Raw genomic sequence first — 15,837 nt, 5'->3', positions numbered from 1 at the left:
AGTAGGAAGTTAGAAGTCAGCCCCTCTGTAGTCCTCTTGCCTCTTAAAGGTGTGATGTGTGTATCTTGCAGGGATTGGGTAGGTGAGGTTGAAAGGGGAACATTTGTGTGGGGTATAGGAGTGGAGAAGGCACTTTTGCAATAGACTTGCCGACACTGAAATGAGGAACTGGGGCTTTTGGTGAGAGTGGTATGGGTGATGAGTCAACAGAGTGGGGGAACCCTGGGTTTGTTGAGAATACAGGGAGGTCCATGCAGCATACAGTCTCTAGAAAAGTTGAGATCTAGGGTGCCATATGCACTGCAGAAGCAGGTTTAAGAGGGGTGAGTTGGGAGAGGAGTGCGTGGTAGCAGTCTGTGCCAAAATACACTGAAAATTCCAGTTTGTGGAGTGGAGAAGGACAAGTGTGAGCATGTGGCTGAAGCTGATTGGAAGACGAGGCCATTGGAATTAGGGAGGTCAAGGGCATTGGTCATGCTGTCCACACAGATAGTCACATCTCCTTTGTGAAGGTGGATGGTGGGTGACAAGGAAAGCTGTTTACTGAAATCAGCAGTTTGAGTGGGAGTCAGAATGGAGGATTCAAAGAACTTGTTGCCCTTGGATTCCCGGATACCAACAGTGGTGCCTGGGGCTTATTTTCAAGAGGTGTTATCAGGTAATTCAGATGGACTGTATTCCTTGGAGATGTGGAATTAAATTAAGGTAAACCCTCCTTGGCTTATGGTGGCTTCTCCCTCATCCTTCGTAAGAAAGTTGAGATATTCAGAAGTCATTCTTCTTTGTGCTTCCCCTGAAACAACAATGAAAAAGGTGCAGATCGGGGTTTCCAGGCCACACTTGGGTTGTTTTCCCTGCATCCCAGTGTTAGTTGTGAAAACCGTTAGAAATGTTCCATGTGGCTGGTTATTCTTTTGCTAGTCACCGGAATGTGGTCTTTTTACCTTATTTTGAAAATCCACGTCAATTGCCGGGGTAGCATCCTAGCCTAATATAAGACGTCTTTTGGTAGCTCTAGTGGGAAGCTGAAACATAAATTGTTTGGGGGCTGGGCAGCTGTGATGAATTCCTACAACCAGTTCTGCAAAATTGACTCCTGCCTTGTGTGTTGCAGGTGATATTTGAATCCGTCTCTCTGAAGGGTCATCCTGGCTACATCGCTGTGGACGAGGTCCGGGTCCTTGCCCATCCGTGCAGTAAGTCTCTCCCCTCATCCTAACACAGCCTGGCTCCATGCCAGACTGGGTAGCTTGGAGGCTGCAGTCCCCCCCTATTCATTCAGCTCACAAACATCTCTCACTCTCTTACATACTCAATGCAATCAGTCCTGAATAAATCCATAATTTTGCTGCCTGTAGGCAGCACCTCCAGGACTTTGCAGAGAGCGGCAAAACATCTTTGTTTGAATCTGTCTATTAAGGGAGTCTAAAGTCCTGATTGTTTGTTAGCGGGATTCAGACCACTGAAGTGGAAGAATTAGAGGGCTTTTGATAGAATCCTGTGCAATTGTCTCAGAAAAAGAACACCACCAAAACATTGAGCAAATTAGCACACTGTTCACTCACAGGGAAAAGTACCCCGAAGCTATTAATTCTTTAAAAGTAATTTTAAATACCCTCATCAACTCCGTGTAGGCATAGGGAGAGATTTCTCACAGTGGTTAGTACTTAGGGTACAGTGTCGAGAGTTCTCAAAGGCATTCCACTCCTCCAAGCCCAGCCAATTTCCCCTGGAAGTTTTCTCTCTTTGTGTATTTAGTCTAAGATATTTGAATGTGTCTGAGCAAGGAGATGTGCTTCCCAGGTTCGCTAAATCTCAGAGGGGACAAGTCCTGGGTGCAGGTAGTTGAGATGGCGTCATATCCAGAGACATTTGGTGGGGGATTGTAATCAAAGGGATCTGCCTGGGGATTATGGCAGCCCCATAGGAGGGCTGGTTAAGTCTCCCGCCCCATTAGTTTGTTAGTGTCTGCAGATCGGAAGTTCCTATTAGTTTCTTGGCTCCATTGGGTAACTAACTCGTAGCAGGGTTGTCTCCACTTCTTCATTAGAGCCATGAGTCATGCTATGGGCTCTGGTGCAGTTTGCTGCTCCCTCAAGAGATATAATATGTCCTGTGCTTTTATGCCTTTCATGCCTCCCATAAGAGATATAATATGTCCTGTGCTTTTATGCCTTTCATGCCTCCCATTTTGAGTCTCTTCTCATTTCTGCCCCAACACATTTCTGTGCTGCTTTAATTGGAATGATTCTTTCAACTTCTGCTACAGTGAATTCATCAGAGCCCCAAACATCACTTCCCTCCCCTGGCACTACAGTGACATTGTTTGACCCATTGTCTTAGAGCACCTTCTCTGGAGGAATTTGGGAGGAGTTCCAAGGGGTGTTGGCAAGACAGTATTTTGGATAACTGCGTTTGGTGTCTGTGTAAGGGAAACCTCCTCCCCAGGAATCAACCAGCATCTCAGAAATGCTGAGATCCTATTAGCTTCTCCATTACTCTGGCCTAAGGTTCCTACCCTCTGGGTTACTTCCTGAGTCTTTGGGATTTTCTCAGGTGGATCTGTCCCTTCAGTTATGCCCAGCAAATGTCTCTGCTGAAACAGACTTTATGTGAAGAGGGTCCCAGAAATCCCCCAGCTATGCAGGGTTTATGTACTGGGTATACACATGAGTCCCTCTTACCAGGATTAAGTCTTCCCCTCCCTTGACTCCTGGGAATCAGCATCTGCTGCCCCTTGGAGAATGATTGTTGACCTCAGACCATGTCGGGAGATGTCTGGTCTACCTGTGATCCACTTAACCTCACACACTCAGCCTTGCACAGCCATCAGTGTTGAGGCAGTCTCTCTGAAACAGGATTTCAGCAATCCCCAGGTCCTGCACACATTGCATCCTCAGAGCCGCATCCAGCTGCATGCGTGCTGCTTACCCTGTGCTGGATGCTTGCACTAGGGCTTTCTTCCTAAAAGAGTCTGGCCTGGTTCTCTCTCCTGGGATCCCAGAATCCTGTCCTCTACTGGGAATTTTTACCTCCACCGTGACACCCAGCCTGACATCTGTCTCTTGTCTCAGCCTCAACTCTGCCTCAACTCTACCCATTGTCCGTGGTTTGCCATCGCAGCCCCATGCTTCCTTCTCTCAGAGAAATCTCCATGGGCGAGGGTTCTCTGGAGGGCATCTGAATGCCTTTCCGTGCCTGAAGTCTCGTGGCCCCTCTTGGAATCCTCCTCCCGTTGAAGCTGCTTCTGGATTTTGGATTCTTCTGAGAGCGTGATACTCCTCCTGCTGAGGAGTGTGCATTACGTGGTTATGGAATTGCTGAGAGCAAGTTACCCAGCAAAGGGGCCACGGGACATAACTCAGGAAGACGTGACCCTGGCCGTGTTCTTGTGTAATGTGCTTCATCTGAGTTCAACTCAGATGCTTAGGAGGCTTCAGCTTAAAACTTCCTAGAAATCAAAACGTGCAACTCTGTGGAAGTGGCTGGAATTGGAAAATTCCATTTAACTCTCTGTGCAAATACTGGTGGTGCCTGTAGTCCCCTGAGTTCTATCCATAGCTCGTGAGTCATGTGGGGTTGACCAGGGCTTAGCAAAGGCCCTTCCCCAAGGCCCCATGCTCAGTCCATATCCAGCCAGGGTTTTTATTCATTCTTTCTTTCAACGAGTCAATTATTGAGCATCAGTTATGTGTCGGGAACTTCTGCTGGACACAGAGGATACTTAAGTGACCAAGATAGGTAGGTCTTTGTTCCCATGTTGTATACTTAGCAGAAGGACAGAGCGAGGAAGGACATTAAGTAAGTAACTAATATTAAGTAAGTCACTAATATAATTTCAGATAGCGATGTGTTGTGAATATAGTAAATGTGAGGGACGGATGTGGAGGGGCTTCCTGGATAAAGTGGTCAGGGAGATATCTTTTTTTTTTTTTTTTTGGTGGTGGGGGGGCGGTGCGCGGGCCTCTCCCTGTTGTGGCCTCTCCCGTTGCGGAGCACAGGCTCCGGACGCGCAGGCTCAGCGGCCATGGCTCACGGGCCCAGCCGCCCGCGGCACGTGGGATCTTCCCGGACTGGGGCACAAACCCGCGTCCCCTGCATCAGCAGGCGGACTCTCAACCACTGCGCCACCAGGGAAGCCCTCAGGGAGATATCTTTGAAGATGTGGTCTGAGCTGAGATCTGAGTCGTAGAAGGAGTTCACTGTGTGAAGGGCTGGGGAGGGGGCATTCTAGGCAGAGGAGAGGGCAAGTGCAGAGGCCCCGGTGGGATCCGCTTGATGCTGCCGGAGTATCCTGAGCGTGGGGAACATGGGGGAAAGTGTTTCTGAGTGAAAGGGAAGCAGGGCCCTGGACATCATTGTGAGTGGTTAGTTTTTTTTTTTAACTTATCAAACTGTGTAATTTATTATTTTTTAATTGAAGTATAGTTGATATACAATGTTGTGTTAATTTCTGCTGTGCAACAAACTTTCATTTTTTTAATATATATATATTCTTTTCCATTACGGTTTATCACTGGATATTGAATATGGTTCCCTGTGCTATATACTAGGACCTTGTTGTTTATACATTCTGTATACAATAGTTTGCATCTGCTAACCCCAGACTCCAATCCATCCCTCCCCGTGCCCCTCCCCCTTGGCAACCACAAGTCTGTTCTCTATGTCTGTGAGTCTCTTTCTGTTTTGTAGATACGTTCATTTGTGTCATATTTTAGATTGTGAGTGGTTAGATTTTTTTTAATTAATTAATTTTATTTTTTCCTGCATTGGGTCTTCATTGCTGTGTGTGGGCTTTCTCTAGTTGTGGCGAGCAGGGTCTACTCTTTGTTGCGGTGCACGGGCTTCTCATTACAGTGGCTTCTCTTGTCATGGAGCATGGGCTCTAGGTGCGTGGGCTTCAGTAGTTGTGGCACATGGGCTCAGTAGTTGTGGCTTGCGGACTCTAGAGCACAGGCTCAGTAGTTGTGGCGCACGGGCGTAGTTGCTCCGCGGCATGTGGGATCTTCCCAGACCAGGGCTCGAACCCGTGTCCCATGCATTGGCAGGCGGATTCTCAACCACTGCGCCACCAGGGCAGCCCCATGACTGGTTAGATTTCAATCTAAGTGTAGGGAGGCACCACTGGAGGGGTTTATGCTGGGGATTGATATGATCTCATTTAATTGTTAAAAGATTACTTTGGCTGTTATGTGGAAGAGGGGTTGAAGGGAGAATAGAGAAGAAGTCAGGAGAACTATGACAAAGAAAGTTCTAGAGTCATGTAAGAGATGATGATATCCTGGACCAGGTAGTAGAGAGACATTGATTCACCATCCGACGTGTTTACTGAGCATATATGCTCCATGCCAGACGCTAGTCTGGGTTCATGGAAGTGAGTAAGGACAGATTCATTCTTTGCCCTCATGGGCTTCCAGTGATGTGAAAGAGACTGAAAATAAAACAATCAGGTCATTATCTGGTCTATAACAGATGGTATATTAGTCAGCTAGGACTGCCATAACAAAATACACAGACTGGGTGGCTTAAGCAGGGTTTTATTTTCTCGCAGTCCTGGAGGCCCCAAGTCCAAGGTGAAGGTGGCAGGTTTGGTTTTGTCCGTGGGCTCCCTCCTTTGTTTGCAGACGGCCCCCTTCTCACTTTGTCCTCACATGGTCTTTGTGTGTCCCAATTTTCTTATAAGGACATCAGTCAGATTGGGTTAGAGCCTGCCCTAACAGCCTCATTTTAACATAATCACCCCTTTAAAGTCTCAGTCATCAAATACAGTCACAATCTGAGCTGTTGAGCATTAGGGCTGCAACCTGTGAATTTCGGGGGGATACAGTTCAACCCATCACAGATGGTAAGCAGACCATGAAGAAACATAGAGCTTAGAGATGGAGAGAGGTAGTGGACAGATTAGAGATGAATTTAGGAGGTAGAGCCCACTGGTCCTAAGTGATGGGATTAGAGTAGGAGCCAGAGGCATCAGAAATGGTGCCCTGCTAGGTTTCTGGCTTCATCACCTGGGTGGTGTGATTCTGGGGAGGAGGTGTGTGTGACCTTTCATGGTTCCCACTATGCGTGGGTCCTGGAGGCTGCTCGTGGGCTCGCGAGTCACGCAGCCTGCTAGTAGCTTCTGAACTGTCCTTTGGCCTGACAGTGCTTTTCCCCCAACCCCAGCCTTAATGCGTTTATGACTTCACTCACAGCTTGTTAAAAACTTAACACTATTAAAAGAATGCCTCCTCTTTAGGTCCTCAGGCTTGTAACTCTCCATTCCAGTTCCCTAAAACATTTTTTAAAAATTAAGGTATGGTCAGAGTTTATCAATAAGCGATTCCACTAAGTATTCCAAGAGTTCCAGGGGGCTTAGTGCATGATTTGCTGTTGTGTTCTCGATCGATTTGAGCTGAAGTTATGACTTTAAACAGTTGCCTGTCAGCTTCTAAAACAGTGACCGGAAGATAAGTGTGATACTCAACGGAAATTATTTTCTCCTACAGACTGAGACCTCTCATCTATATTTTATGGCCCATTTAACATTTTTGTGTTATTCTGCAAATATTTTAGCCATAGTTACCCTCTGCTGCCGTGTCTCCGTGTCAGCCATTAGCAGGGCCACTACGGTTATAACTGTGGACGATAAATGTCAGCACGATTTTCCACTCAGTTTCAAAGTTTCTAGCTCCTAGGTTGACTTTTACAATTGTTTAAACTTCTTTTTTTTCCCCATCACAACCTTGTGGGGCCATGTCACTGAGCCCACGGTCTGCAGCACGTTTATGATGTATGTAGTGCACTTTCTCCGCAATTGTGTGGCTGCCTACTGAGCACTGTCAGGTTTAAAGAGCGAGATAAAGGGCACAATAATACGTCTTCAGATGCTGTACTGACATCTGCAGGAGTGTAAATGTCACCAACATCAAGGCTTTTTGCCCCAAACGCACAGCCAGTTTTCTGTTAACCCCATTCCGCAGGGTCCCATTTTGGGGGCGCTGGGTCTCAGCGGGGAGTGAGTGTGGGATGCTTAAAACCCCGAGCTGGTGGCTGGTCTGGGCCCCAAGGTCGTCTGTGCTTGGCCGAAGGTTGGTGAGTTGAAGCAGGTGGGATGATTGCTTTCCCGGAGCTGTAGATGCTGGGTGCAAATCGCAGCTGGGAGTGGACTGGGGTGGGGGTGGGGGGATGGGAGGAGGATTGGGGAGGCCAGCTCAGAGAAGTGTACCAAACAGGTCCCCAACATAAGGAGGGTCCCCCAGAGAGAGAGAAAGAGATCTGTCATGAGCTGGAGATGAAGCCAGGGCTCAAAGAGTAAGGGCATGTGGAGAGGGTGCTAAGCAGGAGGGCGGTGGTCCGGAAGGGTCACCGTGTTGAGGACCGCGATCTAGGGCTAGTGTGCACATGATACAACAGCATGACGCCTAGAGGGGTGGGGACATCCCTGGTTTTATGGGTTCAGACCAGGCAAGACTGGCCAGTGGAAATTGTTCCATGAGAGCTATGTAACGGAGACAGCCAACTAGAAGAGCATGCCTGCAGTCGTGTTTTGTTAAGTCTGCATAGTGTTTTAATAAATTCAGTCAAGATTTTAGAATGAGGGCTTTCACCTAAGGCTGGATTTCTTACTTGCCCTGAGAAATCGGATGATTGGCTACCCTGAGCACAACACTGTCGCATGGCCTCTGTCTGCTGGATTTAGGGAACTGCTAGCTGCCCCCTGCGTATGGGGCATGGGGTCTTTATCCAGTTCCCCTAAGTCCCCACCACTCCTTATTGCCTCCTCATTGCTGAGGCTGGTGTCAGATACCAGTTATTAGTGTGCTTGTGATGTTGCTTTTCTGATACAGAGAAATCTTTATTTTACCCAAGTCTCTATGAAAGGTAGGAAAATGAATAAGGGGGCAAGGAGGTGGCAGTTTTGTTTTTGTTTGTTTTACAGCTGAACCACTTTGTTCCTTTACATAACTGTCTGGCTCCTGAAGGTGTGTGCTTTCAACATCTCTGCTCTCTGTAAACCCTCAGTGTTTCACCAGAATTATTAACACCAGGGGCCATTAAACCTCTGAATTCTCTACCACTGTACCTAGAAGGAAGGGAGGAAGAGGGATTGCAGATGAAAGAATCAAGGCAAGAGGTCTGCTAGAAAGGCGTCAGAAGCAAGCAGGAAAGGGAATTCCCTGGTGGTCCAGTGGTTAGGACTCCCTGCTCTCACTGCCGAGGGCCTGGGTTCAATGCCCGCTTGGAGAACTAAGATCTCACAAGCTGCGCATGGTGTGGTCAAAAAAAAAAAAAAGAGAGAAGCAAGCAGGGGACATTGATCCAGAGACAATTCATTTCTAGTTGCACAAGTCCCAGAGGTTGAACCATTTGCCCAGGGTCCCCAAGGGTGAGGGGAGATATTCTTTTGTAAAAACCCAACACAAAGCCTCCCAACGTTGGAACTAAGATTCTGTAGCCCCTCCTACCAGGGAGTAGGTGTTCCTTCCCGCTTCAAACAGGTAGAATAAAGGGGCTTACAAGGTTTACTCTATTCCCACTTAAAAATGGACTTGAACTGCTAGTTCCAAAAATAACTTTACAGAATTATACAGGAGAGCAAAAAGGAAAAAATTTCAGACAATCAAAGCAGCATGGGGCTTCCCTGGTGGCGCAGCAGTTGAGAGTCTGCCTGCTAATGCAGGGGACACGGGTTCGAGCCCTGGTCTGGGAGGATCCCACATGCCGCGGAGCAACTAGGCCCGTGAGCCACAGCTACTGAGCCTGCGCGTCTGGAGCCTGTGCTCCGCAACAAGAGAGGCCGCAATAGTGAGAGGCCCGCGCACCGCGATGAAGGGTGGCCCCCACTTGCCACAACCACAGAAAGCCCTCGCACAGAAACGAAGACCCAACGCAGCAAAAATAAAAGTAAATTAAAAAGTTTGTGCTGAACTGTGTGGAGGAGTTCGGACTTTCTGAGCATTGGCTGTCCTGGACTCCTTGTATGGTGCCTCACAGTAAAAAAAATGAAAAAACAATAAAAAAATAAAAAAGCAGCATGACGTTTGTCAGGTCGACTAGATGCACGAATCTTCAACTCTGAGAAGCCCACCATGAGAGGACCTCCCTGGGCCTTGGACTCTTGACGCCATCTAGTCGTGGGGCCCTGGAGGTGGCCTGAGGGGGACTCTGAGCTGTTGTCACTTTGTTTAAAAACCTGAGCAGAAGCTGTATGTGTTTGCACAGCGAGTCTACCTGATCGTGCCAAGGTCCTGGGCTTTTGCTGAGCATTGCAGGTGGGGACACAGTTTGGTAGAGCAGACAGTTCAAAGTGCGAAGGCCGTGGGGACGAGTGCCAAGGAAAGGAATCTCTTGTGGTAGAATATTCCAGAGCAATGACAAGCGTCTGGAGGGTCAGCACAGCCTTGCCCGTGAGCCCTTTCCTCGGACCCTGGGCTCCAGGTGACACCGTTGACCTCCCCGTTGTCCATGAGGCAAGAGAGTGTGCTGGTTAAATGCTGAGTTTGGGGCTGAAATGGACCTGGACTGAATTCTGTTCCTGTCATTAATGCTGTGTAGTGTTGGACAAATTAAACTTGGTGAGCCTTGGTTTCTGCTTCTCTAAAAGAGAAATAATACTAGTGTCTGCTTTAGGGAATATTATGAAGTTAACTTCAATAAAACATGTAAAGCATTTTTCACAGTGCCTGGCATTGGAGGAACTTTCAATAAATGATGTTATTATTACCTGTCTGTCTGGATATTTGACTCCCTCTGAAAAGATGGCCAAAGGCCCTCGTTGAACCTCCTGATCCTCTTAATAACTGTCGGTTTGATCGCATCCCAGGGGTATTTGACGCCTGGTTCATCACTGATTTGGTTGACGTGATAGGGATCGTTGGCACTTTTGTACCTTGATGAAGAAACGCATTCTTCTAGACATAGATTATCAATCCACTCGTCTTTGGAGAGCTCACCTAGGCAAGGACCTCTCTCCACAAACAAGAAAGGAGATGAACCCAAGTTACCCAACATAAAACATATGTTTAATTCTAAAACTGATTACCCACGGACACCATGAGTTTCATTTGAAAGTCCTTTCTCCTGTTACGCCAGGTCCCCGGCGTAAATGTCCCACCTGCATCCCATCCCTAGATATCATAGCTTAGAGTGAAGAGCGCAGACTCTGAACGTGTCTTGAATTCTCGGTGCCTTGCGTCACTCACTGTAAAATAGAGATATTACCACCACCGACTGCGTTGGGTTAAGTGAGTTACTATGGGTAGACACTGCCGTGACACCAGTCACGTAACCTTCATTCACTCAGTGCTCACTGCTAGTGTTCTCCTCCACCTGTTCTCCGTCCTCCCCTCTTTGCCCCCTTCATGATCCGCATCATCACCAAGGCCAGGTGTGCAAGTCTCAGGCCCAGAGGTGCTTCACTTCAGTTTTCTTCTTTCTGCTCACCCAGGTCTACAGGGAGCTATCTTCTGGGGTGACCCCCACCCCCACCCCTCCAACTTCCTTTTGCAGACATGGCAATAATATGGATTTTGAGGCTCTCAGAGACATGGATTCGTGTCTTGCCTTCCCCAGTTTCTGGCTGTCTGACCATGACAAACTGTGTAACCCTTCAGAGCATTAATTTTCTGATTGGTGAAATGGAGTTACTGCCCACCTTGTGGGGTTTTGTGAGGTTTAAGTGAGATGATGCATGTAAATGTCTTAGCACAGTAACTGGATCATAGGAAGTGATCAATCAACGGTAGCTTTTCACCGAGCCAGACCATCTCCTAAGCACAAATTCCCCCCTGCCCAGTGCCCATCCTGAGCTCCCACCCGCCGACAGGGCCATGGTCAGGCTGTTGAATTCTGTCCTCATATACTTTTTGGCTTCTCTCTTAGGAAAAGCACCTCATTTTCTGCGGCTCCAAAATGTCGAGGTGAACGTGGGGCAGAATGCCACCTTTCAGTGCATTGCTGGTGGAAAGTGGTCTCAGCATGACAAACTTTGGCTCCAGGTAAGGATGGGAGGGGCCTCCTGCTCATACCTGCCCACCCCTTGGGAAGGGAAGAAAGTGTGTGCTGTGATAAAGGGCTTGGTGGGGGAAGGGGAAGGGGTATTTTTTATGTACCTCTGCTCCTTGGATGATACTCTGCCTCCATGATCTTGTTAAATCTTAACTCTAATTCTGTTATGTAGGCATCAGTATTCCCCATTTTACAGATGGAGAAACTGAGGTCAGAAACATAAAAGTGCCAGAACTAGAATTTGCAACTCTGAGCTTTCCAGACTTCTTTCCAACAAACTTTGTCCTTTAAGCCCAGAATCCCAGGACTAAGGCAAACTGGATATTTTAGGTTCTGGGTCCATTTGCGTTTCCATATGGCTTTTTTGTCAATTTCTAATTCAAAAAAAAAAAAAAAGGCCTGTTGGATTTTGATGGGGGTTGATTGCGTTGAATCTATAGATCCCTTTGGGGAAAACTGACAGCTTAACAATAATGAGTTCTCTCATCGTGAACGTGGTATATTTCTTTACTTATTAAGATCTGTAGTAATTTCACTCAGCAGGTTTTTATAACTTTCATTGTTCAGTCTTGTATATCTTTAGTCAGTCTTATCTCTAAGTATCTCCTATTTTTGATGCTACTCTAAAATACATTGAAAAAAACCCCTCAATTTCTGATTTTTCATTACTAGTATACAGAAATACAATCAACTTTCCTATGTTGATCCTGTACCTTGTAACATTGTTAAACTTAGTATGACTATTTAACTTAGTTAAAATAAATACAGTTCAGCACTCAGATGCCCAGTTGCACTAGCCACATTTCAAATGCACAATAGCCACATGTATCTTGTGGCTACCATGTTGGACAAATGCAGATAGAGAACATTTCTGACATTGCGGAGAGTCTTACTGGAGAGCACAGCTCTAGAGAGACATCACCTCCAGTTCAAGGAATCAGGAATATTGCTTGAAAGAAGCTGACTCCTGTGACCTCCAACTTCATATACTTAAAGTTCTCTATCATCTCTTCTGACTCACAGAGTTTGGATGTTGGTCCTTAACCCATGCCCAGCACACTTTGATGGGAGTTCATAGTATCACTTCTCTTCCTGCATTTGAGCCCATTTCCTGCAATTGGAAAGTCCCTGGGCCGAGAGAGCACATCTAGGAGCTTCTTTTCTTGCTTCTTAGCACAGCAGTAGAATGAAGATAGCAGTAAATAATAACACCTGCTCCTGCCGCTTCCCGGGTCTGCCTGCAGACCACAAGAGCGCACAGGAAACTTCCACATGTCACTCAAGTATTACGTAATGCTATTTATTCATTATAATTAGTATTAAAGTGCATCAGGATCCCAAGAAGCTTTGTCATATCAATGGCATTGCCTCAGTTGGGTCACAAGAATGAGAAGAGACAGTCACAGTACATTCAGCATCTTTATTTGGGTCTTCCAATGATCTTATGAACGTTATTGCTACAGTTCTGAGTTGCGTGCTCTAAACCTTGAGTCTGTCAGTGGAAGGATGTTAAAGCAGAATGTAATTGAAGTTTTGAAGGAAATAGAAACACATGGTTTAGAACTCTTCCACATCTTATATATTTATCTACTTTTCAGTGTAAACCCAATCTTATTTCCAGAACGTTTTTCAGATGGCTTACAGTGGGACATACAGCATGCCAGGATAGCATAAATTAAGTGAGGCAACACAAAATAGGAGGAAAATAACACGTCGAAGCTGGTCATGTGCTAAAAACTGCATTTCTGTACATCTGCTGCTTCCTGGTGGGTCAGAGGCAGAGCCCACAGCACCATGGCCACAGACAGAATAAGGGAAGCTTGTCAGATACACAGTTCACAGTGATGTCCCTGAGATGAACACAAACCAGTGGCTCCAGAAAATTCTGTCGTTCACACAGAGGCCAGGCAGGAATTGTTCCCAGGAGTCCTCAAAGAGAAAACAGTCTGTGAGGTAGGGACAGCATTTTGCACCACAGTCTTACTGAGGGCACACAAGTGAGTTTCATAGGCTTGTTTCCCGTGGTGATGCTCTGGGTAAAAACAAGTTGGCGGCGGGGGTGGGGGGGGAGGGAGGTGGGGTGGGCAGTGTGATACGGCAGAGGTCCCCAGCTCTCTCCCATCACCGTCCTGGGATACCTCACGTGTATCTGGAGAGTGAATAGATTCAATAACTATGTTTCTTCAAGGAAACCACCAGAAATGTTATCTCCCTCATGCATATTTCAGGAAACATTGGGAGGTAGATGGCTTACGCTATGCTCTCTGGGAAAATGCCCGCTTGGCCAGTTAAGTCCAGGCTTATATTCAACAGTGTAGTTGGAAGTAGGTCAGCATCTTTCTGTAAGATATGAGACGCCAGTCATGATACCTGCCACCCAAGAGACAATTGCAGCCCTGATCTGAGATGGACGGGCTAAGGCAGCGGCGGATTTCTCATGAGATATTGCTTTGGATTTATTCCAGCGCCTAGAGGAACTGCCTGCAGACTTGCCAAAGTTGTGTTCCATGTAACAGGCTGGGGCGCCTCAGCCTGAGAATTTCCGAAGTCAGTGAAACAGACACATTGTGGCCAAGAGTCCCCAGGACACCTAGAGCAGGTGTGCCTTTCAACAATGCTATTTCTTGCTGTCGCTTCCAAGATAAGCTGACTATTCCCTAAGTCACCAAATGTGGAAACTTTTTTATCCAGCAGTTTTAGGTCAGGGAAATAAAAGCGGTGACTTTATTCTCAGAATAGTATGTCAGTGGCCCTTCTCCCTGGCAGTGGTTAGGGAAAAGTTGGTGGACGCGTAGTTGGGGATAAATCCCTGTTGCCTGTTGTAGAGAATGCTTACCTTCTTTTTATAGAGCAGGGATCTACAGCCTGCTTGTCCTTAAGTGCTTTCAGATCATAAATTAATAAGTTAAAAAGGAAGACTACCCGTACCCCTGTTTTGCACCCTCCTGAAGACTTAATGTGCTTTCTAGAAGACTCTGTCTGCTACTGCCAGCTGTCATGGAATTGTAGTGCAAGTTTTGCATGAAAATCAACAGACAGGACCTATGCAGAAATGTGTATACCTAAGCCTAGAACAATTGTAGTCTTTTAGGGAAAAGGCGGATAAAGGCCAGTAAAAGTTATAAAACAAGCTCATCTCGTTCTGGGATGATTTCTTCTTGAGGTGAAGCATGTACTGCCGTGGCCTCCGGTGGAAGGGCCTCGTTCATAACTTGTCCTGAGGAATCCAGACTTGTGATTCTTCAAGCATTTTGTTCAAGCGAGTAGTTGGTGTGCCTCCTGACTGGAATAACTAGTAAGAAAAGCAGCCTACAGTCTGGGGAGCCCTTTTGGAAAAAGGAAAAAAAAAAAAAGCAATATTCAGGGTACAAGTAGGTGGAACTGTAGTGACAAATTATCGGCGTAGCACTGTGAAAATGTACATGGTACATCTTTTCTGGAAGGTAATTTGTCAGTAGCTAGCTAACACTTTTAAACGTACATATTCTTCCGGCAAGTAATTTTACTTTTGGGAATACACCTAAGAAAATAACCAGAGACAGGGAAAAAATGTATATGCAAGTGTGTTCAACAGGATGAAAAACTGAAAACGACCTAAATGCCCAGCAAGAGGGGACTGATTAAGTAAATGGGGCCATTAAATATCAGGTTATAGAAGTCTATTTAATGCCATTTTCACAGTATATATTTACGTGAAAATAGCAAGTTATAAAACAGTATGCCCAATATATTAATTTTATATCAAAACCCAACCATATGTATACACACATATTTACACAAATATATACATACCTCTATAAACATACACATATAACACTATAAAACACATATCAAGACACTTAATAATTGATTGCGATGGTAGATTATGTATGCTTTTTCTTTATCTTTACTCTTTTCTGTTTCATCCAAATATGCTAAAATGAATATAGGTAATTAATATTAACAGAAAAAATGCTGTTAAAAGGAGAAAAGTGACCACTTTTTCCTAGGCACAGAATATTCTAAGGATGGTAGGAGCCTTCACAGGGCATAGAATTAGGGGTAGGTATTCCGACAGAAGCGGCAGCAGTGGCCCCTGTTGAGAATACGGGTAGCGTTACCCTCAGGCTGCCCCACCTCATCGCCACCAAGAGATACTGTTCATTAAGGTGGAGGTTTAGAAATATTTTTGTGTGTCACCTGGTCTTTATGGAAGATTGCTGCGGGATCCATGCACTCCTCAGGGGCTCCGGGGCAGACCCTGTCAGCCCCACCCCAAGGCTGACTTCCAGGTCTCCCTACAAAGGATTCACTCCGTTGGAAGTCTGTACAATGAATAGCATTCGAAGAGTCTCAGCAATGAGGCCATGTGTCCAAAGCCTCTGCACAGATCTCGGTAGGGCAGCATATGTGTTTAGACAAATCACAGGCGTTGTTACAGGGAACACACCCGAACTGGGCAGCTCCTGCCCTGGGAAGCCATCAGCACAGCAGCGGCCACACCAGGGCTGATGAGATAAGCAGACGTGTTGGTCCGCTGCGGCAGAGTCTTCCGGTAAACCTGTTTTCCCGCTCCCCGCAGGGCTACTGCCGGCTCGCAGGGCTGTGAGCGCCCTGGAAGCAGCTCCCCCTCCTGCCTGCATCTCTACCAGGTGTCCCTTCCATGCGGGGCTTCTGCTGAAAACCCAGTGGGCCCCCTACAACTACATACTAAGGAGGAATTCACGCCGATACTCAACACAGCTGGCATGTATTGAGTGGTTACACATATGATGTATTTAATTCTCACAACCAGTCTTTCAGGTAGATGCTATTTGTAGCCCTGCTTTATAGATGAGGAGACTGAACCTTAAGGGTACATGAGTCAGA

The 15,837-nt window shown here is 46.5% G+C and overlaps 1 protein-coding gene across 1 annotated transcript in view; it reads left to right on the top strand.

Moving 5' to 3' along the window:
* The window catches only part of PTPRT (protein tyrosine phosphatase receptor type T), a gene marked incomplete at both ends in the record, with an annotated part of 1,082,998 nt that overhangs the window by 398,581 nt on the left and 668,580 nt on the right, over positions 1 to 15,837 (top strand). Inside the window, 2 exon segments of the mRNA XM_082857741.1 lie at positions 1,115 to 1,196; positions 10,864 to 10,979. Of these exon segments, the coding sequence (XP_082713867.1) occupies positions 1,115 to 1,196; positions 10,864 to 10,979 (198 nt within the window).

The sequence above is a fragment of the Leucopleurus acutus genome, assembly GCF_964270905.1.
Source record: "Leucopleurus acutus genome assembly, chromosome: 16".
NCBI classification, from domain to species: Eukaryota; Metazoa; Chordata; class Mammalia; order Artiodactyla; family Delphinidae; genus Leucopleurus; species Leucopleurus acutus.
The sequence above is the reverse complement of the archived record's forward strand: the minus strand, read 5'-3'. Positions and strand labels throughout refer to the sequence as shown.